This window comes from Notamacropus eugenii, chromosome 4, assembly GCF_028372415.1.
Source record: "Notamacropus eugenii isolate mMacEug1 chromosome 4, mMacEug1.pri_v2, whole genome shotgun sequence".
Lineage (NCBI taxonomy): Eukaryota > Metazoa > Chordata > Mammalia > Diprotodontia > Macropodidae > Notamacropus > Notamacropus eugenii.
Window position 1 is genome coordinate 11,568,503 of NC_092875.1, and position 24,916 is coordinate 11,593,418.

The 24,916-nt window shown below is 54.8% G+C and overlaps 1 protein-coding gene across 2 annotated transcripts; it reads right to left on the reverse strand.

The window, feature by feature from the left end:
* TBX1 (T-box transcription factor 1) lies at nucleotides 1-24,732 on the reverse strand. Of its 2 annotated transcripts, XR_011965230.1 has the most exons (9): nucleotides 24,019-24,732; nucleotides 20,747-21,143; nucleotides 15,322-15,423; nucleotides 12,346-12,517; nucleotides 8,422-8,577; nucleotides 5,499-5,566; nucleotides 5,304-5,404; nucleotides 1,993-3,408; nucleotides 1-394 (listed from the first exon to the last, which is right to left on the reverse strand). XR_011965230.1 is itself a non-coding variant. In XM_072599794.1 (8 exons), exons 1-8 carry the CDS (start codon nucleotides 24,215-24,217, stop codon nucleotides 2,936-2,938), a joined length of 1,668 nt encoding a protein of 555 aa, XP_072455895.1. In that variant the 5' UTR covers nucleotides 24,218-24,732; the 3' UTR covers nucleotides 1-2,935. The 2 variants fall into 2 exon arrangements, 1 of the variants encoding a protein (XP_072455895.1); XM_072599794.1 differs by having other exon boundaries at nucleotides 1-3,408.
* Between the last annotated feature and the right edge of the window lie 184 nt (nucleotides 24,733-24,916).

Genomic DNA, 24,916 nt, shown 5'->3' on the forward strand with positions numbered 1-24,916 from the left:
TTTATAAATGTCCAAGTCCGATATTTCGTCAATTGAAAGGTAACCGCTGTGTTATCTACACATATCTACACATATCTACAGTATCTACACCATTTGCAGATATGCCTCTGGGGTGGACTTGCCTTTACTTATGCGGCAACTACCCAGGAAGAGGGAGAAAGGGTTCCGCATCATCTCTGGGAGAAAAATAAATATAACTTCATTAAACATTTGCCCCAAAGCTTTGGCACTAATCTGTGTACAAAGAAGAGACCATTCCACGGCAGCTGCAGGGGGGGCTGCCTCAAAGCAATGGGAGCCCAGGGGAGGACCTTCTGCCCACCCTGAGCTCCACCGATTGGAGGGAAAGGACCTTTAGGGTGCTGTAGTTAGACAGGAACACTTCCACAATCCACTGCAAAAAACAACAAAGCAAAACCAAAAATGTCAAAGAAAATCCACGCTGGGAGAGCCAGCACACTTAAGGTGGGATGGGGAGCCTGGGGAAACCTTCAATCAGACCAGGTGGTCTTCCTCCTCCTCCTCCTCCTCTCAGCCTCCCAGGGGCCCAGAATTCTGAGGTCTGAGTCTATGGCCAGGAGACAGCAATAGTTCTGCCCAGGGGTGGGGGCTTGTGGCCAGGGGAATGGGGAGATTCGGATCAGAGGCCCTGAGATGGCAGAGAGGCAGCTTGGGGGGGCAGGGAGAGCCCTGACCATATTTCCTCCTCTTTCTACACAATAGGTCATTGGTGGAGATGTTCTCTCAACTTTCTTTTCCAGTCTGTCATTTTGTAATAAGGATGAGTAGGAGACAATAAGGTACAGCTGGGACCCAGAAGACAGCTGAAAATCACAGATCAACTTGAAAAGGGAATTTTGAGATCAGGAAGGCAAATACCTTATTTTTACAGAGGAGTAAGCTGAGGCCCAAAGAAAGGACTTGTAATGCAGAGGAAAGAGTATTAGAGTGAGAAAGCCCGGGTTCAAATCCTGCCTCTACTCTCTAACCCAGGCAAGTCACCAGTCCTCTGGGGTGGAGGTGGGCAGAGGGGTTCACTTAGGTGACGTCTAGGATCCCTTCCTAGTCTCCATCTTAGAGCTTCTGAAGAGCCTGACTCTTTGGCTCAGGAAAGGTCAGGAGTAGAGGCAGAGCTAGGATTTGGCTCAGAATTTCACCAAGAGGGCCATGATCCCCTTTCTGCTTTGGCCCTGTAATCATAGGATTATAACCCAATACATCAAATGGGTTTTCCCCTAAGTTCAGATTTTTTTTTTCAATTCTGTCAATAAAAATGCGTGTGGAATACACAACCACAGAATACCTTAAGATCATCTGGTCCAAGCCTGTCATTTAACAAAGGAGGAAACCAAGGCAGGAGAGACCTGACAAATGGAACTGCATGCTTGGAGAGATAGTGAGCTTTCTAGAAACAGGCTGGATGACCCCTTGTTGGTATCAGGCAGGAAGGATTTTTTTTCTATGTATGGATTGAACCTCTATGGCCCCAAGGTCTCTTCCACTTCCAAGACTGAATTATTTCATGACTGGTCCCAAATCCCTGAGATAGAGGGACAGCCCAGCCTCCTGCCCCTGGATTTGCAGTCCTAGAAGAGCCAGTTTCTGCAGTCGGTCTGTGCCTCGATCTTTGAGGAAGGTTGGACTTTTGCCTTTCTATCCCTACTGCCTGGCACAGGACCTTTAAAAGGCCTGTTAAACTGAGCTGAGCCTCTGTGAAAGGGGGCACATGGACTCTAGGCTCTTGGAGCTCTCTGGGCCTGTTTCTTCATCTGTAAAAAAGGGACAGGTGGGTTATCTCCGGTCATTTTGTCTATAGCTTGTTCGCCTGTCGTCTCCTCTATCAAATTTTTGTTGAGTTCTTTGAGATCAAGAGCTATCTTTGGCCTCTGTTTGTATCCTCAGCATTTAGCACAGTTCCTGGCACATAGCAGGTGCTTCATAAATGCTTATCAACTGACTGAGGCCGGGCAGATGAATTACAGATTATCTAACCTCTCTGGGCCTCGGGTTTCCTCGGTCACATGGAGTAGTATGGGCTCTCGGGGCCTCAGTTTCCCCCTCCGTCGATGCCTATCTGCTGTCACTTCCGCCGAAGCTGCCACCTCCCTGCAGGACCCGACCCCGACCCCTCCCGCTGGACTGCTGCTTGCCCCACGTGGCAGGAAGTGAGGGAGGGAGTAGGCCAAGGTGGGGAGGGTGGCGCTGAGGGCTAGAGCCCCAGGTCTTAGGAAGGAGGCAGCTAAGAGATCGAGAACACTCGGGACATGATGTTCCGCGTGGTAGAGGGAGGGCTTAGAGCTGGGCACCAGGAGGTGAGGTAGGTGCCGAATGGGGACCACCAAGAACTCGGCGTCCCAGGAGAGGAAGAATCACGCTGAATCACCAGGCTTAGGAGGGGAGTCTAGGGGGGCGGGGGTCCGGAATCTGGGACCCCCTCGATAAGATATGTAAGAGAAACGGGGGCAGGCAAAACCATCATCCTAAAAATGGCAACGTTCCCACTTCAGCATAAAAGCGCCCTCCGCGGACAGACACACGCTACGGCGCGGAGGGCACGCACACACCATGCGGCACACCGTCTGCGGGCAGCTCCGGGGGAGTGGCGGGTCGAAAGCGGGAGCAGGGCTGGACGGCTGGGAAGGTTGGGCTTCGAAGGGGCACCCTGGGGCTGGAGTGGAGACTCGGGGTGGGCATTGATGGGGAAAGCTTGGCTGGAGGAAGGCCCGCTGATGAATGACAAGGCTGGACCTTGGGGTGGGGCCTAGACTGGGGTAACAGGGTCGAGCGGTTGAGCTGAGACCTCAGTTAGAGAGGTGCCCTGGGGGGACGTCTGGGGCTGGAGGGGAGGGAGAGGACCCGGGCGTGCCAGCCAAACTTGGGTTCGAAGGTGGGGGGCGGGATCCGGGCTGGCCGGGGTCGGGCCTGGAGAGGCGGGTTATCTTGGCCCATAGTCGTAGTTGCTCGGAGCCCCGGCGGAGGAGTACATGTTGGCCGCTGCCGCTGCCGCTGCGGCCGCAGCCGCAGGGTTCACGTGGTGGTGATGGTGGTGGTGATGGTGCGGGTGAGGGTAACCGTGACCCCGGATGCTGGGCAAAGGATAGGGCGCCGGCCGGCTCTTGGCCCCAAGGTAATGGTCGTAGGCGGCGGCGGCTGCTGCAGCGGCTGCCGGGTATTTGTAGGGATGATGGTGCAGGGGCTCCGAGGCGCTGGGCGCCTCCAGGCGCAGTTCGTGGTGCGGAGGACTCGGCCTGCCCCCCGCGGTAGCGGTGATCTGCACCAAGCCTCCGGCTCCCGGGACGGGCAAGGCCGGGCTCAGCACCCGGGACATGAGCTGCTGGTGGGCCGGGTCGGCGTGCAGAGGGGTCCCGCTGGCTTCTCGCTCGTACTCCCGCCGGCTCTCAGCAGCGTCTGCCAAAGCGAACCAACAGTTTTGATTCCTCGGGTGAGAGCATGGTGTTTAACATTTTGCATTTTGTCCCATCCTCCAGCTCACTAACCGCCTCCTTTCTGACCTGAGTCTCCGTGCTCCCCACCCTTAGTCTGAAGACTGCACTCCAGGGCACCTTTGGCTAGGATTCCTCCATCCCCGTGCCATGCCATCCTGCACCTCTTTCTTGAGAACCCCCCGCACACACACAGTGCGCCACATTCTCCACCTGGAGCCTCCTCCTAGCCAGGGCGCTAGTGCACCCCTTCCCTGGCCCTGATTTACATCCCACCCCATACACCTCCGGAGATTCACTCCCTATCTTCCTGGGCTCCAATTTCATCCTGGAGACTCCTCGCACCCTGTCCCTAACCCGAACCTCCCTGGACCCCATCCCAGCCGGAAATCTCCGTCTATACAACAATTCAGCCCCTCCATGGCCCGGAGCTCCCCGCCCTGCGCCCGCGCGCTCCTGGGCGCCCACTCTACAGCTAGGATCCTCTCCCAGCGCTCCAATGTGGCCCCACCCCAGACTGCAGCACCTCCGCCTGCACTCCAAAGCATGCGGTCCTCGAGCCCCCTCTACCCCCACCCATGCCAGAATTCCTTCCCCCTTCAGCTAGCAGCCTCCGATCATTCCCCCACCCCAGCGAGCGCGCACGCAGACACACACTCCCCACCCCACCCCCTTCCTGCTCAGCTTTTAGCTCACAGCCCGGCCTGGGTCAGTTAACATTTCGAAAAGGGCCTGTGACCTGGCTTTGGAAAGTGTGAGCGGAGCCCCTGCGCTGGGGCGGCATGAGGGAGCTGGGGGGAGGCGAAGGACTTGGCACACCAATTGTTTCTTGGGAAAATTCTTCTTCCCCACCCGACCCTCGGCCCTTCCAGCCTCGCCTTTCCTAGGCACCCTGCTTCCCCAGGCGAGAAACGAGGCTAAAACGAGGTTAAAAACAACGCTACCCCCGGGCTGAGCCGGTGGGCGGGCGCACGAGGCCGCCCAGAAACGCCTTCCCTAGACCTGGCTATTCTGACGGCGGAGGTAAACGGGGCCAGATTGACTGACAAGTGTGTACACGCATGACATCTCGGCAATTTGCGCTGCCCTAAACAAACACAGCCTCTCTTTATGTGAACGGGCCCCGGAGCCGCCAAGGCTGCAGGCGAACTTCGGCTCAGCTGCGAAGTGTTTACAGCAGCTAATGGAAAAAGGAACTCGCCTGCTCGCCCGCCCTCCAGTTCCACGCAGGCGCAGACGCGCAGCGGCCACCAGCACCCCAAGGGCCCTTAAAAGGCACACTGGGGAGGCTCGGGTGCAGCGATCTCAGGGTGGGGGCGAGCTAAAACAGTCCAGAGAGAGGAGTCGGGGCCCGGGACGGCCTGGGAAGATTTAAAAGTTGGAAAGACCCATAAAGAGCATTTAAGCCTGCCCCCCTGACTTTATACTTGGGGAAACCGAAGAAGCATCGGGGTAGTGGGTTCCTATTTCGGCTCGGACACAGACCGACTGCACTCCCCAACGCAGCTGCTTTATGTGGAAAGTGCTTTCAAAAGCATAAAAGTATCAGATAATTGCTTTGTTAGCACGAGGCTGAGAGATGAAACGATTTTCCCAAAGTCACGCGTTTGGTGTCAGAATCGAGTTTTCTGGCCAAATTCAAGGTTTCTCCGCCCATTCCACCCCTGGCCCGGGTCCCCGTGGGCCCATTCGGTTCCTGCAGTTGGCTAGAAGACCCTGCCCATCTATGGGATGTCTTGTTACCTTCCCAGCAGGGCAGAGAGAAAGAGGAAAGTCAAGACTAAGAAAGCATAAGCCAGGCCCACCAGCGGGAACTGAGCCTGGGGAGAGGGCCGGGGGCAGGGAGGGCATCCCGCCTACCTTTCTCAGCCCCGTTCTGCTGGGCGGGCGAGGCCACCGGATTCCGTGAGCGGGCGAAGGCGCTCATGAGAGGCAGCGTCCCTGGCCGGTGGGTACGAGGCCTGCAGCGGGAGACAACGTCCAGGAGGTCACCGGGCTGGGGTCCACTCAGGCCCCGCGGGCTTGGAGGGGGGCGTAGTTGGGGTGGGCACTCACCAGTCCTCAGGGTCGCAGTCCCGAAAGCCTTTGGCGAAGGGATTGCTAGCGATCTTGAGCTGAGTAATCTTCGTGGGGGTGGGAAGAGAGAAAGGGAAAGAAATCAACTGGGGGAGGGCGGAGGGAGAAGCCCTTCTCGCTTTCTCCCCTCCCCACCAGCTTCCCTCCTCCACCAATAATGAAAGATCCTAGAATGTAGATTTGGAAGGAGCCTTTGAGTTCCCTCACCTTCCTCATTTTACAAAGAAGGAAACCGAGACCCAGAGAAAGTCAGGGACTTGTCCAGCGCTATACACGTAGTAAATTAAGTAACTAAGCCGGCACGCTAATCTAGGTCCGGACTTCAAATCCTGACTCTGGGCCAATTACCCGTGTGAACTAGGAAAGTCACAAGCTCCTGGCCGGCCAACAGAGGGTTTGCACTGTTGATTTCTAAGATCATTTCTGTGACGTGTTAAACGTGTTTCTGCCTCGTGCTTAGAGCTCTAGGAGAAGGGGGAGACAAAAAGTTTCCCCTGCCGTCAAATTCCTATATGGCCCTTGTCTCCCCTAGTTGGATTAGAAGCCTCGCCACAAAGGGACGTTTGAATGTCAGTATCACCAAAGCTTCCGCATTGCGGAGCAAGGAGTAGGCACTTCCTAAATTGCTTGCTGACCGGTTCCTTGGTTGACTGATTGAAGTCTGAAACCCCTTAATGGATTTTAGGTTTGGGGAACTTCTGAGACCACATAAGCCACCGCCTCCCCATCCCAATATGCAGGGGAGTCATGTGATCGCACAAGGTCACACAGCTAAGTCACCCAGGAGGAGAGGGAGATCTCCACTCCCAGCAGACTTGGCCCAAACAAGAGGCGCCCAGAGATCGGGTTGTGGGACCAAGGGGAGGGCCTCCCTGAGTGGGTACTGCAGTGGGGCAGGGAGGGAGAAGGCCCCGGGAAGGGCCTTGCTTACTACCCGGAGGAGCCGTGTCCTTCGCCTGGCCAGGGGCCGGAGGGCCAGAAACTGAGCGGAGGTTAGGCTGGACCGCGGGCAGGCGGCTGGAGGGAGCAGGAGCTGGAGGCCTCCTGGGGAATCGCTGGGGCCACTCGGGGCCCATGGGCAAATCCGAGGATAAGGCATGTGATTTCGAGTTTCCGGAATGGGTTCAAAAACAAACTTTAAGCCGGGCAGTGACAGTTCCAGATTTAGAGGTCAAAGCGATAGAAAGCAGGGGAGACAAAGCAGCTGTCCGCGGCCGTCAAAGGCCGCCACACCAGCCCACGGGGTCCGGGAGGGGCTGCCTCCTTAAAGGGCCAGTCTCCTGCCCTGCTCCCTGAAGTCCCCTGCTCTGTCCGGTTTAGCCTCCCACCCTGCCCTGTCCAGTCTCTTGCTTTATCCAGTCTCCTGCCTAGCTCAACCTCCTGCCCTGCCCAGCCCTGTAGGGGCGGGACAGGGGCCTCAGCTCCTTCACTTGCTTCTCGACCCTTCCAGGGAATCATTGCGGAATCTCTTCTCTTGTTTTTCTCTGCCCCATCGGGCCTCTGCCTTCCCTCCCCGACCCTAAGGGTTAGTTAAATGCCCCGAGTCTAGGGAAGGTGTGTGAGACAGAGGCACTTGACAGACAGGTGTCAAACTGGGTCTGAGGAAAGGGCCTGGAAGTTTTCAGCCACAGGACCTGGGTCCCAGGCCTAAGCCTCTCCCGCTGGCTTCCCATGCTATTTGGGACAAGCCCCCCTCCTATCCTGGCCTCAGTCTTCCTCTCCCCAAAAATAGCAGCTTAGGCTGCCTTGGGCTAACTCGAAAGCCCTTTCTGCCTCTCAATACTGCTCCTTCTACTTCCTAGGAAAGGCCACCTCCCAGCCTAGGGGCCCATTTGGCCCGGCTGGTCCAGATGCTGCCTGGCCTGTGGGACCCGACAGAAGTCAGTGCCAGAGCAGCGGAGAAGCGCCCCTGAACCAGTTTGCAGCAAAGGGGCTCTCAAGATCCCATGTCCTTCCCTCCAGTCCTTCCCCTTTCTTGCCTAGGGACCAGGATGCCAGTGAGGTGCTGCCGAGGCCACAAGCAGAGAAGAGGATCCCGCTCAGAGATAAGGCCGAGGGCTGGGATCCTCTTTGCCCAAACAAACTTTGAGTGACACCTTGACCCCAACGTCAACTGGTCCCAGGTCCATATCCTCGAGGGAGACTCTGGGCAAAGGACCCGAAGGAGACAGGAGGGTCTGCTGCCTGCCTACCTGGTTTCCTCTCCCTTCTAGGAGAGCCTGCCCGCCCCTGTCCCTGCAACCCAGCTGCTCTGGATTTTTAAATAAATGTTTGTTATATGACTGACTGAGAAAGCAGCAGCAAAGACAGGGATCCTCTGTCCGCCACCAGACCCAAGCCCTTCGGGTTTGAACAAACCATTAAGTTCTCGTTTCCTGTACTTCGCACTGAGGTTCGAGGACTGGAGATAGCCCCAAAGTACAGGCCTGAAAACAGGTCTGAGCTGGCCTTCTCCCGCTGCCCTCCCACCAGCCCGACCCCTTCCAGAGGCTATTTCTTTTCCCACTTAAGTTCCTTTTCTTTCCCCACCCGCCCCGGGTCTCCTTTCCTCCAGCCTCACCCCTGGGGAGAATATCATAGCCGGGGGCCCTTCCTCGCATCTGGGAACTCCAGAAGCAGAGAGGAAGGAGGAAGGCATCGCCTGCCCGACCGAAAGAGACAGGCTCGTCCGAGCGCACATTTAGACCCTTGAGAGCCAGGTTCGGTCCTTTGGTTTCCCCTGCCCTGAACCGACCGCTGATAAAGTGCTCAGGCCCTAGTCTGGACCTGGGGTACCCACTCTTTCAAAACTGCTACTCAGCCTTAGCTCCCCCGGGGAGCTTTTAGAGTCAGCGACTCCACCCATGCGCAACCCAGCAGCACAGCCCTAGAGACTTGGCGGCGCGATCGCCCGGCCCCTCACCCTGTGGTTCTGGTAGGCTGTGACAGCAGTGAAACGGGTCTCCTCGAACACGAAGGTTTTGAAATTCTCCTCGGCGTACTTCTCGCTGTCCTTGCGCGGATCCACGTAGACTACGTGGAAGCGGGGTTGGTATCTGTGCATGGAGTTCAAGATGATCTGAATGACAAGAGGAACCGTGGGTCAGATCTCAAAGGGTGGCCCTGTGAGAGACTATGGGCTGGGTGGAAGGCGCAGGGGACTGACCAAGGCAGCGACGAGTCTGCCACCGTGGCCTGGAGGGGTTCGAATTCAAGGAAGGAAATCGCACCTTTGCTGCTCATTTGCTGTGTGACCATTAGCAAATCATTTCATTTTTGAGCCTCAGTTTCTCCATTTGTAAAATGGAGATGACAGGATCACCGATGACCTTAGAGGCCATGTAGTTCAACCAGCTCATTTTACAGCTGAAGAAACTGAGAGGTTAGATGACCTGTCCACAGTCACACAGGTTTTATATATAGTATTATATATAAATATGTAAAATATAGGATTTGTACATATATATAATTTGAACCCAGGTTCTCTGCCACCAAACTCAGTACCCTTTTCATAGAATAGTGGGTCGTGATCAGTCCTGTAGTATCTACCTCCCAGGGATGTATGAAGAGCTAAGAAGGCTATATATATGAAGAATTCTCAGCTGGGACTGTGCTAGGTTCGGGAGACACCAAAGAGAAAACCAATAACTTCTCCCCCAAAGTAGCTTAAGTAGGAGGAGGGGGAGAGAGAGAATCGAAACAAATATGGAAGGATTCAAGCAAAAACAATAACATAGTAAAGAGGTTCGCCCTTCTGCCTACTTACTAGGTGGATGACTCCTGCCTCTTCCCCTCCCTGGGTTTCAGCTTCCTCCTCAATAAAATTAGGGGCTTCGACGAGACCAGCTCTTCCTTCACCTGTCCCTAGTCCTGAGCCCCTCCAGCAGTCTGGTGAAGCCCACAGACCCCTTCTCAGAATGATTTTTTAAACAAATTCATAATGGAAGGGAATGCTCGATTTTAATGATTTTTTTTTCTCTTCCAGGTTCACAGACTCCCTGAAACCTATCTGCGGGTTGGTGGAGCCCAGGTTAAGAACTCCTGGACTAAATGCTCTCCAAGTTCCCTTTCAACTCCTAGAATCTTGGCGAGGCAGGTAGGGGAGAGAAGTAATTGAAACCTTGAGTGTATGGAGGATAGACGTTTATTGGTGCCTAACTCTCGGCATATCTTTGCTTCCCTATGGAGACATTGCCCCCGGCGGAAACAAGCCTGGGCCACTGCCCTGGACTTGGAAAGCACAAATGAGTTTGATGGACGCGGATTTATTTAGGGGGCCTAAAGGTTGGCAACGATAGGGTCACTAACTCTGGAAATGATACAATGAAGCCCCAGTGGTCCACACCCCCATCCCTGCCTCCCCGGTCCTAACGAATGCTTCCCTCACCGGGACGCTGCAACCGGGGTCGCCCCAGAGTTTTCTCTGAGGATTGCCAGCGTCGAAGCTCTCCATCACCTTCTAAGAGCCATCGCTTTTTGGTGGGGTTCGGACCAAGCGGGGCAAGGGAGGGAGGGTAAGGGGAGATGAGGTGAGCACAGCACTCCACCTCCCCAACTCATCAATCAATCCCTGAATGCTTCAATCCATTCTTCCACCCCCATGCCACCCTCCTCATCTAAACTGCCCCACTCCTACTCCTCCCTTCTGCGAGAGAGGGGATGGGAGACGGGCAACTGGGGTCTCCCGAGAAAAAATAGATTGAGCACATAAGCTGCTCAGAACCCCTGTCCCAGGGCTACGACGGCCGATGAAGGCGGGCAAGAAAGCGAAAGAGGAGGGAGCGAGAAAAGGGTGTCTATACTGGCGAAATGAAGTGTCGACACCGATTAAGACATAGCCCGAGCTACCAACGGGAGAAACTGAGTTACCGCGGTGGGAAGACCCCATTCAACCCCCGCTCCCTCCATCTGGCGTCAGGAGACTGAGGTTCTAAGCCTAGGCCAACATTCTGTCTTCTAGGGCCCTCTTGCAGTCACCCTGACTGGCTGTGTGACCTTGGGCAAATATCTCCCCCTCGCTGGACTTCAGTTTTCTTCCGACTGAGGGGGTCGAGTTAGAAAGTGCCCCAAAAAGCCTTCTTTAGACCCCAGCGGCTCCTATCGAAGTGAATGGGGCTCTCGGGGCAATCACTGAAAACAAAATTTCTAGAATATTTCATTGCAAAGGGCATTTTCCCCTCCAAAATACCATCTACGAAAGCTTGGCCAAGACAGACAGACTCCTCCGGTCCCCTTCCTCAGAGGTGGACTGATGTTTCGATTCTCAGCCTGAGCATTTACACCTTTGAAATCGGCAAATGCTACAAATTGGCACTTGATGGACGCCTGTTTGGTTGACTGCTTGGACTTTTTAAAATGACAGAGGAAATGTCAATATTGCAGATTAAAATGTGTCCTGAGGAATTTTTTTTCTTAAGAGCTGAATGTTAGGCATTTACAGAACTCCCCCTGGTGAAATCCCACTTGCAACCAAATTACTTATTTCCTGGGGTCAGGTACCACGGATAAAGGATTTTATTTCCTCACTTTGGTTCTAAAATGTTCCTACTTTCCAAGCCCTTCTGTGTGTGTGTGTGTGTGTGTTTCTCTCTCTGTCTCTGTCTCTCTCCCTCCATATCTCTCTGTTGCCTGGTTGGAGAGTTGATCTATATAGCCCCTTTCTAGCTCTGATATTCCCTGGTTGGGCTTCCTTTAGGGCACTTCCAGGCCACAGAAGACCTGGGGAGATGGGTCAAGCCTTCCTAAGGAGCCATGGGGCTTCCCTAACCGAATATCAGCAACTCCCCCTCTTTATCCCCCCAATAATAAAAACAGCAACTCTCTAGATGCAACGGCAGCTCAGTAAAAGACTGAGCTGAGCCTCCAAGTCAGGGAAGCCTGGTAGGATTTGACACACTATGTATTCGGACCAGGCTCACCCTCTCAGTGCCCCAGGCTGTTTTCTAAGGCTATTGATGTCAGAGCAATCGCCAATCTGCACTGATGGAGGGATTTCTTCCACTGGGAGTTCCCTACCTAAATGAAGTCATAGGTCTAGACAAAATAATCATAATTCTAATGACTCTCATTTATGAAGATCTCAAGTTTGTAAAGCACTTTATAAGTGCTGCCTCACTTGATCCTCCCAGTAACCTTGCTAGGTAGTTGTTTTTATTATATCCATTTTACAAATAAAGAAACTGAAATGAAATGACTTGCCTAGGGTCACACCTTTAGTAAGCATGAGTCTGTGGCAGTCTCCCCAACTCCAAATCCAGTACCATCTGTTCTGCCAACTAGCTGCTAACTCTATGGCAAAAAGCAATCATTTTCTTCCGTCCAGCTCGTAATCTTGTGTTCACAGAACACTCAATGAAAACAAATAATGAATAGAAAGGTAGCAATTTGTCCCAGGACTTATTTTATCTGCTCTCTATTCCACAAAAGGAGGAGAGAATAATACCCCCTGTTACTGTATGTAGCCCTTTAGATTTACAAATTACTTTGTCCATGACAAGCCTGTGAGACAGGGAGTCTCAATATTGTTTTCCCAGGTTTACAGCTGGAAAGGGTGTGAGAGAGTGTCTTACTGAGGGACGCATAGCTATGAGGAAAAGTAAGGAGGAACATGGATCCTACACCCCTCCCCCCACCTCTAGTGACTGGGGTCTGGAGGAGAAGCCCCTTCAATTCGTACCGAGTTCGAGGCTAACCATCCAAAGACAGAAGCAATCATCCCCTCTCCCTCCCCTTTACATTATCGAGACGGTGACTGACACCAGACTTCGATGTCGTCCTGACAGGAGACGCCAGGAGGGAGAAAAAGGCTACGACGGCTCGGGAGGAGGTCGGGGTGGGGGTCACTCACGTGGCCATTGTCATCCAGCAGGTTGTTGGTGAGTTTCAGCTTGTCGAAGGACACGATTTGTTTCATCCACTGGGCGCCCTTGGCTGGGGAGTCCGGGTGGTAGTGGACCCGGCCTGGGGTGGCAGGGTCTGCCTTCCCTGCCACCAGCCACGAAGAGCTGTGGAACGCGTACCTAGAACCGCAGAATCACAGCAGATCAGAGCTGGGAAAAACAGAGAATGTCAGGACAGGAAGAAACCTTAGAGTATAACCAGAGGAACGCTTATGCAGATCTGGAACGGACATCAGAGGGCGTCTAGTCCGTTTTACAAATGAGGACACTGAGGCACGGATTTACCCAAAGTCACATATAACGTAGAAGATCAGAGTTGGAAGGGCCCTTAGAACATAGAATTTAAAAACTGGAATGTGGTATATGGAAGAGAACCTTAGGAATAATAAGTCCAGTCCTCTCGTTTTTTCCAATCCTGGCCCGCAAAGGCAGAGTCGAGGCTTGACTCAGTTCTCCCATCTGACTCTAAGGTCGTTTTCTTTGTGGGACCCTGGCTGCCTTAGCTCTCCTCAGGCCTTCCCCAGAACAAAACGCTTCCCGCTTCACGCGAATTGGGGCCAACGTTTCTTCTCGCTCTCACTTGCCGGCAGTACTACTCTGGTTCCGAGCCCTGAGGTCCGGACCTGAGTCTCCCACATCAATTTCATTCGCTAACCCTGTTTTCTGTCTCCTTGCCTCCAGTTGGACAAAAAGTCCCAATTTCCTTAGGGAATGGAATAAACCCAACAAGCCAGCACTGTGTGGTGGAAAGAGCCCAGGTGTGGATTGCAGTCTAATGCTGAGATCCAAATGTAAGAGTAAGGACTCGCTGGGTCTGTTTTCCCACCTGTAAAACATGATCAAGTGGGTCTAAGTGGAATGCGCTTGGTGGCCTTTCCTGCGGCTCCGATATTGTCTTGGATCCTAACAGCCTATGAAGGAGAGGGGTACTCTGGGGTGGGAACCGAGGGCTAGGCCACTAAGGCCGGGCGTGGCTCTCTCTGGGCGCCGGGAGCCGCATGAAGGCCGAGAAGACAAAGGGCTGGGCGTGTCTCCATTAGCATTATTAATTGCTATTAATTGCTGGGTTGACTGAGTAGGATCTCGGCCCCAATCTACTTCTGCCCCGGCCCCACCTTCCCCAGGCTTTTCGTGTGTCTGAACACGCAGTGCAGGGGAGAACGGGAGGTCGCCATCTCTTCCACCTGGTAATTGAAGCAAATGGGTTTATTGCTTTAATTATCCGAGTAATTGCCTCCGTTTTCAACTTAGCTTTGGGAGCAGAGGCAGCGTGAGAGATAGGGCAGGAGGGTGAACCAGGAGACTGATTTCTCAGGGTCCTTCCATCTTCGAAGTTCCATAAAGGGTATGAGTGAATGTGTGTGTGTGTGTGTGTGTGTGTGTGTGTGTGTGTGTGTGTGTGTGTGTGGCGTCAGAGTGAATCAGAGCATGCAGGGATGTGTGTTTGAATAAGGATGTATTTATGCCCCATCTGCCACGTTGGTGTGTTTGAAGTCTGAATGACTATAATGTGAAACTGGATATGGCGGAGTGTGAGTTTGTGTGATAAAGGATGCGGATAAAGGAAGGTGTGTGAACACAGGAGACTACATTGAGTAGATTTATGCGCTGGGCCTGGAGCTGGCTCCGGGGCCGAGCAAGGAGTCCTTCCTTGGTCACCTTCCCCTTGCAAAGTGGTGTGCGTGGATGCCCTACAAGAGAGGGCGCCCGTGCATCTGGGCGTGAGCTGTTCCTGTGCTGGTGGGCGCCAGTCTCGGGAGAGGAGTAATAGGCAGTCTCTGGTGACCTTGGAGCCCCGAGGAGGGGCAGGCTGCAGAAGCTGTCTTTAAGACATCGTGGCTGTCTTTATTACTCAGGTTAATTTCCCCAGCGCTATTAATAACTATTAATCATCCTCATCATTCTCAGCCCAATGATCAGGCACTGCCGAACCTCCCGCAGGTGAGTGCCCGCCCCACAGATTTGGGGCAGAGTGAGAACTCCCTTCCCTGGGGAAAAGGCCAAGATTTTGCTTCTATAGACAGCTTGGGCCTCTCTCTACCAAACGCACGCACGGGAACCATACACACAGGAGGCAAAATCAGAGAGAAAAAACAACTCACAGACGCACACACAACGACACATGCGCGAATAAAAACTATAAGGGAAAAAAACCCAACGAAATCGAGGCACTGGGGGAAATGTTCCAAAGCTGTATATTCATTTCTGGAAATTAGAACAAAAGATCAAAACATTGTCCTCGGTTCGATCCTGTCCGCAGGACAACGAAGCAGGAAGAAAACACAGATTCACACTCATTGAATAAATGCGCAACACAAAACGACACAGAAGCGCCGGCTTGAAGAAAAGCCCCCGAGACAGCATACTCCCAGCAAGCTCGCAGAAACAGGCGCCATCTGAGAAAAGGAGACCGACGTCCTCAGAGAGAACACACACTCGGGTGGGGGAAGGAAAGGGAACAATAGGGAGAAATCCCGAAAGGACTCACCGACATTCGTTGGGGAGGGAGGGAAATCACGGGACAATAATGTCCTATGGAGAAGGAAACTCACACCCTCCAGGACATGGACTCTCACGCTCAGGCACACACAAGGACACACATGACCGCACTTGCACAAGCACACTTAAATCAGAAGGCGCCCACACACCCAAGACTCATTCCCTTCCATCCATGCAGGCTCACACAGACGTGGTGACTCTCCAGACACAGGCACACGTAGGTCCACGCAGGTTCACGCAGGTTCATCCATACACATTCTGAAGGCACGCACACATGTACATATCTTTGCAGAAACACCCGTCACATACGTATGTGTAGGTTCCTCCACATACAGTGCAGGCTTACAAGTACACCCTCTTCCAGCAGGACTCTCATGGATTGCACCACCCCACCACCACCACCCCTACACAACACACTCACTCACCGGTAACGTTTGTCATCCACTGGTACGAAGTCCATAAGCAGCATGTAGTCGGCCATGGGGTCCATGCCAAAGATCTTCACCTGGAAAGTGGGGAACATGCGCCTGCGGGACAAGAGAACGCAGGGGTCAGTGGGAGGGGGGTGGGCATGGAGTGAGGGAGAATGCATAGGGCAGTGGAGGGCCTGATGGACCAGGCCGGATGATCCCTGAAAGCCCAGAGGGCATATTTCAGGGCCCTTTCCAGTTCAGCTCCCCCACTCCAGCCCCTGAAGGGGCAGGAAGACAGAGGGGGCAGGAGTCTTCATTATGGGGACCCCAGCCTTAGCCCGGGGACATGGCCCGGGGGACTAGAGAGCGACTCCCGCCCTGGTCCCACGCACCAAGGACTCTGGCCTCATTGCCAGAGATTCACAGGACACTCCTGAAACTGGCTCTTTTTCCCTGGCTTTTCTGTTAGTCAACTTCCCTATTCTCTGTATCCTTATTCTCCACCCGGCAGTCTGTCTGTGGGTTGCCATACGCGTCTCTCAGCCTCTGCCCTTCAACAAATTCAGTGGGGCTTCCGAAAACGACTGGAATGCCTACAGGGTTCTCGGTCTCTGTGCCGGTTACTGTCTCGGTTTTTCTTCCTCTTGGGTCTGTCTCTTTTCTCGACCTTTGTCTCCCGTCTCTGTCTTTCAGACTCGATCTTGCCGCAAGGCTTCAGCCTCTCCAACTTTCTAGCATCTCTTTGTCCCTGTTCTCTCTCTCTCTCTCTCTCTCTCTCTCTCTCTCTCTCTCTCTCTCTCTCTCTCTCTCTCTCTCTCTCTCTCTCTCTCTCTCTCTCTCTCTCTCTCTTCTGTCTCTCTCTGTCTCTGTCTCTGTCTTTGTCTCTTCCCGCCTACCTCCCACTTCCCCAGTCTCTGTTTCTCTCTCGGTTTCTATTGTCTCTCTTACTTTCAGCTCTCATTCGTCCTTTCCCTACCCAATTCTCCGTCTTTTTCTAAGGCCCAGTCGACACCGACAAAATTCATGTCAATAGATTGCACCTAGTCAAGTCCTAGATTCTATTTGAAAACGCAACCGATCTGTTTCTAAGGTCAAGCCTCGGCTGAGAAAGCGAAACAGGGTGCTGAAAAAAGGAACTGAATCATCTGGAACGCTCCCCCCCCCCCAAAAAAAAAAACATTTCTTCTGAAATACTCTGGAAAATGAGGCAAACGTGTTCTTGGATTCCTGTGCTTGCTCTCCGTGTATCTATCCTCCTCCAAGCACCCTCTCTCCATGACCACCACCACCCCTCCGAAGAGTGATTCGATTTGGCTTCCCGGGCAGTATCTCCGAGACTCTAAGCAACGCAATTGGAGTCCTCCCATACCCCCAGCCCCTATTCCTCGGCAGGCTCCGAACCCGAGGCTGAGCACAGGCTTCCTGGAAGCCAAAGAGGAGAGCTGACTCTGCTAGACAAGGACTCTGGGCCACTCCCCTGTTCTTGGAAACTTTGTCTGGCTTCTGGGGACCCGGGTTTCCCGGCTTCCTCCCAGATGTGTCTACACTTTACTTCTCAGCTCGGGAAGTGCCCTCGGACCCCCAAATCACTTTCAGAAAACAAACAAAACCCGTTTCTCCCATGTTAGAGGAGAAGGGGACCCTCTCCGAAATTTTGCTGAGAAAGACAGGGCTGAAATTATTCAGATCGTTCAAGCAAAACCTCCATTACTTTTGGTTGCCTTTCATCTCTGCATAATTCCAGTAAAAGCGGTGTTTGGCTTTTCCAGATATTTTCTGGATAATTGTCTTAACTACCAGCTTAGATTTCCTAATGGAGACTTGGCCTTCAAAAATAAATTGGAAGGGGTTTGGAAAAAATCTATAGAGCCCTCCGTTTAATAACAACCCAGGAGACCGGAAGTTTTCCTTAGATCAAAGATAAAGTAACGTGAATAGAGTTGCCTCCATTTTACAGAAAAGAAAACTGAGGCCTAGTGAGGGGAAGTGACCCCTGTTATGCTCGAGGCATGGGAACCACCTAGACCAGGAGAGCTAGGGCCCTTCAGCCAGACTGGACCGTATATACATGTCCTTTGAGGATGAAAAATCTCCCAGTTCTTTGGGTAATTGGAAAGGAGAAGACTGGGTGGGGGCACCCAGCTAGGACCTAACCCTCCTTTCCTCCATACTGGTCAACAGGGCCAATAGGCCATGTGGGCTTGGGTGGATGAGATTTCCATTTACCCAGCTCCGGGATAATTGCTTGCCTGCATGGCCGCAAGGAGGCCGTGAGCCCTGGAAGCCTTCTTTGGGCCCTTGGGCACTAGAACACTAGGTGACTGAGAAGCCTTTAAAAGCTCAAGGAGGGTGTTCGTCCCAGAGTCCGGGTAGACATGAAGGACAGGCGGCAGCCCCTGGGGAGCTAGGGAGAGTAGGGCCTAAAGACAATAATAATCCTTCCCATTTCTATAGGGTTTACAAAGCTCTTTGGGAGAGAGATAATGAAAATGTGACTTCTTAGCCGAATTTGACAACTAAAGAAACCGAGTCTCCGAGAATGGATGTCGCTAGCACGAGATCAGGAGAACGTAGGAGCCGGGTTTTGAGCCCAGGACCCCTGACACTGAGCCCTGAACCCTTTTGGCTGTAGGGCCCCTACGCCTCTCCAAATAGGTTAACAGCTCCTCTCTCCAGGTAATTTGAAATATTCCACTGAGTCCTCACCGGCTCTCCTGGACCAGACCAAACCTCGCTCAGGCTTCCCTTCCTCTGCCTGCCTCCTGCGTTCCGTTGACCACCCCTCCTGGTGGCTCCCTGGGACCTGAGCTGAAAATTGGAAATCCTCCCCTGCCCTATCTCCTCCCAGCAAAGTCCCGGCCCTGGAAGATGCCCCCACCCAGAGCCACGGCTGGGAACCAGAAGCCAAGGGAGGCATTTAGCTGGGACTCCCCGTCCTCGGAGCTCGGGGCTGATCAGATAACAAAGAGATTAAACGGGCCAGTCAGCCTCCCAGTCAGGTCTCCTTCAGGCACTCGCTGGGCACCCCGGGACCCCTCCCAAACTGATGCGGGCTCCCCTTCTCCTGCCAGCACCTCGAGGCCGGCTCCCCAGCAACCCCTGGCAGACAGGCTGCTGTCTGCTCCGAGGGCTCAGCTTTCGCCTCCCGGCCCCAGGCCTGGAAATCTGGGGAGGTCGCAGAGCAGGGCATCCCATGGGGATCGGGACCCCCAACTCTGCTGCCTTCATTCTCAAGTGGAGAAATCAAGAGCAAGAGCGCAAAGGAGAACCTGGACTTCTCTCCCCGCCCGCAGTTTCGTTTTGTTGTGTCTGAGGCGGAATTTGTGTGTGCCTGTGTGTACATTAGACACAACCCAAACACACGCCTTTGTCTGCTGGTCAAATACAGTTGCGTGGCAGAACTCGTTCCCTCCTTTGCTCTCTTGTTCTCCCCCCTCATTCTGTCTGTCTGCTCCAGGGTTCGGGCTTCCCCTCTGGCTCCATCTCTGTCTCTGGGCCCTTGGCTTCTTTTCCTCATCTCATTCTGTCCCTGTCTGTGGTTTCCTTGTCTGTCCTTCTCTCTCTGCCTCTCCCTCTACACAATTCTCTCTCTCTCTCTCTCTCTCTCTCTCTCTCTCTCTCTCTCTCTCTCTCTCTCTCTCTCTCGCTCTCTCTCTCGCTCTCTCTCTCGCTCTCTCTCTCGCTCTCTCTCTCTCTCTCATTGTCTGGTCCCTTTCTCTTTTCTCTCTCTTCCGTATTTACGGTTTTGTTATTCTACTCTGGCTCAATCTCTCTCGGTTTCTCAGTTTCTGACGCTGTCTCTTCTTTGTAAACAAATCCATACCCACTGGAAGGTGCCACACAAAGTATACTGAAAGGGAGAGGCGGGAAGCCTCCAGATTCAACGCGTGGTCTATATAATTCGAACTAAAAAATCTTCCTACCCTTTCCATCCACAGAAAACAGCAGCTAAGCCAGGGTTACGTTCTGATTTAGGGTTTAATTTGGCCTTTCTTCGCCTCAACAAGGCAGGTCAGCCTCAGCATGGCCGCCTCTTTGCCCTTGTAGACAGAACCTTTGACTCCCCCAGCTACACATACTCCCTCCAGAAGATTCTGTTCTGAGGGGGCCAGGGTCCAGACTCAGCCAGGCTGAGCCATCTGGCTCTGTCCCGAGCCCAGTAAGGCCTTGGGAACTCACCGGGCCTCTCTTTAAAACCGGGGGGCGGGTTGCTGCTAGCCCTGCGGCCCACTCTAAGCCTCAGTCTGACTGGCAGCAAAGATTTGCCTGGAAATCGGGCTCTGGGCCACTTCGGTGGCCGTGAGGCAGCTGTCTCTCGGCCTAGGCCTGAACCAGGCATAAGCTGCATCTCGGGCTCCGATCATGCCATTAAAAGCTTCAAGAAAACCCTCATCCTCTCTAGCCCTCCTGTTCTGCCCTTTGCTGTGCTGACCCAGAGACCCAGGGGTCCGCCTCGGGATTCCAGAGAGGCTGCCCCAGTCCAGGAGGCTGAAACTCAGAGAACAGCGAGCAAGGATTTAGGGACTAGCCAGAGAGAGTGCGGTCCCACTGGGGCGCCAAGGTCCCCTTGTCCCAGAAGCAGGATTCCCAGGGACTTGAGGTGGGGGCACCTCCCGTGGCGACACTTTGCTTGCCCTGGGTTATCCTTGGGCAAAGGCTATGTGGTTACTCTTGAAGTCCTTGCCCTCCCTCAGCCGGCCTCTCTCCTGCTGCTGGCGGCCAGCACAACCGAGACAGCTGCAGACAGGGCGAAGCCCGAGGGCCTTGTCGCAGGAGCCGGGATCACTGGCATTTACAAGAAGCAGGCGCTGCTTCCCTGGCACTGAGCGGGGGCTCCTGAGCCGGGACTGGCTCCCAAGCCTCAATAGTGGCCCAACCCCGGGTGCCAGGAGGACGCCCCCCAAACCATCCAAGGTCTCGGGAACCTCAGCCCTTGGGGACTTCTACTACTCTATCCCGGGGCCTCATTCCCTCACTGGCCAAGCACAACACAAATGTGTTTAGAAAGAGAGCTCGCCTGGGGGATGGGGAGGGGGTAAAAAGAGGAAAGTGACCCTGTTACCTGAAGGTCTCCCGAGTCCTGGCTGTGTTCCTTCCCAATTACCTCCTCAGTTCGAATCAAGCACATTTAGGAAGCTTTTAAAGGGGAAAGGGCTGGGGGGGGGGGGGGGGGGGAGGAAGTGACCCTGTGCCTTACACACACGCACACACACAGTCCCTTTTCTGCTCAGAGACTCAGTTTACTAGTCTGTAAAATGAATAGAGCTGGGCTGGTTGATCTCTGTAATCTCAATCCCTTAAACATCCACGGGTATGGGGTCAAGGAAACAGGGACCACGGGCTGGGAGCCATCCTCAGTGCCAGACAGTTGGCCACGTGGAGAGATAGGAGCCCGGGGAGGGAGAGGGAACCCCGGAGGAAGGGAGGCAGCTCTAACCTGCCGGCTTTGGTGACGATCATCTCGGTGCCCAGCTGGTTGAACTCGTCCCAGAGAGCCTTCATTTCCAGCTGCACACTCACGTTGGCCACCTTAGGGTTTTTCTTCACCGGAGCCTTGGTAGCCACGGCCCCTGGGCCAGGCCCGGCCGAGGCACAGCTGGCCCCTGCGCCCTCAGGTTCGCCGCCGCCGGTGGGAGGGTTGGGGCCGCCCGGGGCCGAGAAGGGGTATCCGTGGGACTGAGCGGCGGCCCCGGCTGCGCAGGGATCGTAGCGTGGGGGCGCCTGCGGCTGAGGTTGCGGCGGCTCGTGCTGCACGTAGGGGTCCCCAGCTGGGGAAGGCGAGAGGTGGTAGCCCCCGGAGGCGCTGAGGCTGCTCAGGCTGTTGGCGGTGAAGGCTGTAACATCGCAAAAGTGAGAGAGCTGCGTGAGCCACGGGCTCGAGATGGTGGAGATCATTTCCCGGGCCTGCGGGCTCCGGGCACCGGGCTTCCGCCCTGGCCCTGCGCGCCGAGGCTGGGCAGCAGAGCGAGGAGGGAGCGAGGGAGGATGCGGCTGGGCTGGGGCTGAGGCTGGAGCTGAGCTGATCTGGGGCTGGGGCCCGGCTGGGGCTAGAGCGCCCGCCCTGCGCGGAGCCGCGCCGCCCCCTACCCACCTACCCACCCACTCCGCCTACTGGCGGCTCCCCCTCCTGCCGCGGCCGCTACCGCTGCCTTCTGGGCGCCGCCGCCCGCGCATCGCCGAAGCCCAGGCTTGGCTCGGCTCGCCTGCAGACCCCAGCCAATGGCCACGGCGGTGGCTGCTGCCCTGAGCCCCGGCCTGCCCTGGCTCCGGTTCCGGCTCCCGCTCCGGCTCCGGCTCCGACTCCCTCCCTGGCTCTCGCTCGGGCCTCCCAACTGCGCGGAGCCGCGCGTCTTATCTGCTCCCGCGGCCTCCCCGCCCGCCCGGCCACCAGACCGGTTCCGATTTCTCCTGGAGATAAAGTGCCTCAGGTAAAAGCGCCTGCGGCCCCCGCTCCCTGATTGACAGCCCAGCGCGCCCTTTCCCGGCGCTGCCCCGGGCACCCTGGGCGCCCAGCGAGGGAGAAGCGGTGCCCCACCCCACCCCCGCCCGGGCTGAGCCCTCCTCCCCTCGCCCGCCCTCCGTCCCCGCCCCTTCCCCTCCCCCATTCCGCCACCCGGGCCCTGTCCGCCGGGCCCCAGCCCGGGGTTCAGACAATGGGATCCCCCGGGTTTGCTCTCCTGGCCCTGCTTGTCAAGCCGACGTCTCCGGCTCCTTTCTATTTCCCCGCGAGCTCCACAGGCAGGGGAGGTTATCTGGAGAGAGGCTCCCTCAGACCTGCGGCTCGTTCTCGTTCTCGATGCTACTCTAACCCACGATCTCGGCCCGGACTTTGCGCCCCAGCTTTGGTGTTTTTTTCCTCTCCGACCTTGTTTCAATCACAGTCTCTCTCTCTGTCTCTGTTTCTCTCTCTCTCTCTCTCTCTCTCTCTCTCTCTCTCTCTCTCTCTCTCTCTCTCTCTCTGTCTCTCTGTCTCTCTCTCTCTGTCTCTCTCTCTCTGTCTCTCTCTGTCTCTCTCTCTCTCCCCTCTTAATGTCCCTTTCTCCCGGTCATTTTTTTCCCCTCTTCTTGCCTCCTCTTTTTAACCTGTACGTCTTTCCCTTTTTTCTTTTTCTTTGTTTCTTGCTTGCTTTCTTGTCTCCCAGTCTTTCTCTCTTTTCTCCTTTTCCCCTTACTGATCTTTTTCTCTTTCCTTTCTTTTCTCTTACCTGGCCTTTTTCTATTTTGCCCTCTAGTTTCTCTTACTTTTCTTTCTTTTTTCTCTTTGGTTCTTTCTTTTCCTCTTCTTTTCTCTCTTCTTGGTTTTTTCTTTTTTCTTTCTTCCTTTTTTCTCTTTCCTTCTTTTTCTTTCCTTTACTCTCTCTTTTTTCGTTTTTTTCTTATCCTTATTTATTCCTCCTTTTTCTCCTCTCTTTTTTATTTCTCTCTTCTGCCTCTTTCGTGGTCTCCCCTGTTGCTTTCAGTTTCTTCTTTTCCTCCTCTTTATTTCTCTCTTCCTCTTTCCTTCCATTCTTCTTTCTAAACTTACCTTGTTTATTCCTTCTCTTTTTCTGCTCATACTTTTCTTTTTCCTTCTTTCTAGCATTTAATTTCTTTCTCCCAGTTTTTTCTTTCATTTTCCCCTTGGCATTCCCTTAAATTGTTTTTTCCTTCTTAATTTCTCCTAAACTTTCTGTCTCTCAGCCCTTTTTTGTCTCTTTTTTCCTCTTTTTCTTTCTAATTTCTTTCAAGTATTTTGTGTGATTTTTTTTCTCTCCCTCCTCCTTTTTCTTCCTCTTTTCTCTCATTCCTTTTCCTTTCTTCTCTCTTATTTTCTTCCCTCCTCTCTATACTCAGTCAGGCTGTTTTACGGCTCTCCAGTTCTGCTGTATCTGCTTCTCAAATCCCTGTCTGTGTCTGCCTGTCTGTCCGACTAACTGACTGACTGACAGTCTCGCTATCTCTTCTTCCAGGGAGCCGAATCATCTCCCCTGCCTCCCCAGGCATATCTGCGGGGGAACCAGCGAGCGTGGCCTGGGTGGCCAGGGAGCCTGAACCGCCTCCGGTCGGCTGGTAGGAACCTGTACGACCGTGGAAGCCACGACTTCCAAAACGGAACAAGATCACAAGTGCCCCAGCGGGGTTCTGCGTCGTTCTCAATTAAAAGTCCTTGTTCAGAAATCCTGTCTCACTCCCCGCAGAGGCTGGAGGTGGAGATGGAGGTGGGGGGCGAGGGGCGCGCGTGTTTGTATGGAGGGAGTCCAAAGCCCAAAGTCCAGAGGGTTTCCATTCTCTCTCCTCTGCCTGGGGCATGCCTGATAGGGTTCGACCTCCACCTTCTTCACTTTCTAAACATTCAGACCGGGTCTACACAGCACTAAGTCCAGACGGCTGGTCAACCACTTGGCTAGTTCCTGTCCCCCACTCCCAGCCTACCTCCTCTTCCTAGAATAATTGGGATCCGTATCCAGAGCTACCGCTGGAGCAGCTTGGCCGGGTGCAACTTCGACCCCTGGGTCAGGGTGGCCCGGCGGGAGTCTGGCCATTCCTGGGCAGCGCCAGCGGGAGCGAGGCCCCCTCCCCAGAGGTTATAAAGGGCCTCCCACCCAGCGGGTGCGAGGAGCCCCTCACCCAGAGGGAGCGAGAACCACCCCCCCCCACCCCCCACACACACCCGGTGAGAGCAAGGGGCTCGGAAGCCAGCGGGCTTGGGCCGACCTCTGTCTGCCTTACCTTCCATATCTCTGGTGACTGTGCTGAAATGCATCCTCTGCGGGCGACAGCCCGCTCCTGCGGCCGCCTTGGCCAGGCCCGGGGCGGCCAGCTGCGGGGGGCCCAGCGCCTCCCGGCTGGCGCGCTCCGCCGCGGCTGCGATCAGAGAGGCGATACTAAACGCGTTGGCCTTGGGAGACAGCGGGCTCTGCTCGTCCATAGGGGAGCCCGCTTCGGCGGCGCCACCCCCCGAGTGCGCCCCGCGCCGCGCTCTCGCCTCACCATCCGGAGGGGGTGCGGGGGGGAGGGAGGGAGGAGGTGGGGGCGGGGGCCGGGTGGGGGGGGCAGATGCCACTCAGAGCTTGCTCCAAGCAGCCTGGCCTTTGAGCTTACTGCCCCCACCCCGCGCAGCGGCCCAGGGCCGCTGCTCCCTGGGGTGGGAAGGGCAGCATTCGGACGCTTGGAGATGCACGGGGAGTCTGCGGTCTCCGGGGCGCAAAGGCTCCTATCCCCCGAGGATCCCTGCTTCCTCCCCACTCCGCCCCCCAATATGGGTAGTTAATTGTCTCCCCACACTCCACTTCCCTCTATCTTCTTCAAGAACGAAATCGGTTCCTACTCTCCTCAAGCCCCTTTCTCCCCAAGAAATGTCGCTACCTCCAAGGCCCCCGCCCAAGTCGTTCGTTACTTCTGGCCCCACTCGCTTCTCCCTGCGCCGACTTGCTCCCTTAAAAGATCTCTTCTCCCCCACTCTCCTCCCCCCTCCCTTCCCAATGTAGTTAGTTCCTTCTTGTTCTGAAAAATGGTCCCCTCCGGTGCTGGGACAGCGGCAGCCGGATCTGGGCGCTGGTGAGGTCAGCTAGGGCCCCACTCCCAGCGGGGAGGCCATCAGAGGCCGGCGGTTTACTTAGAGCCTGGC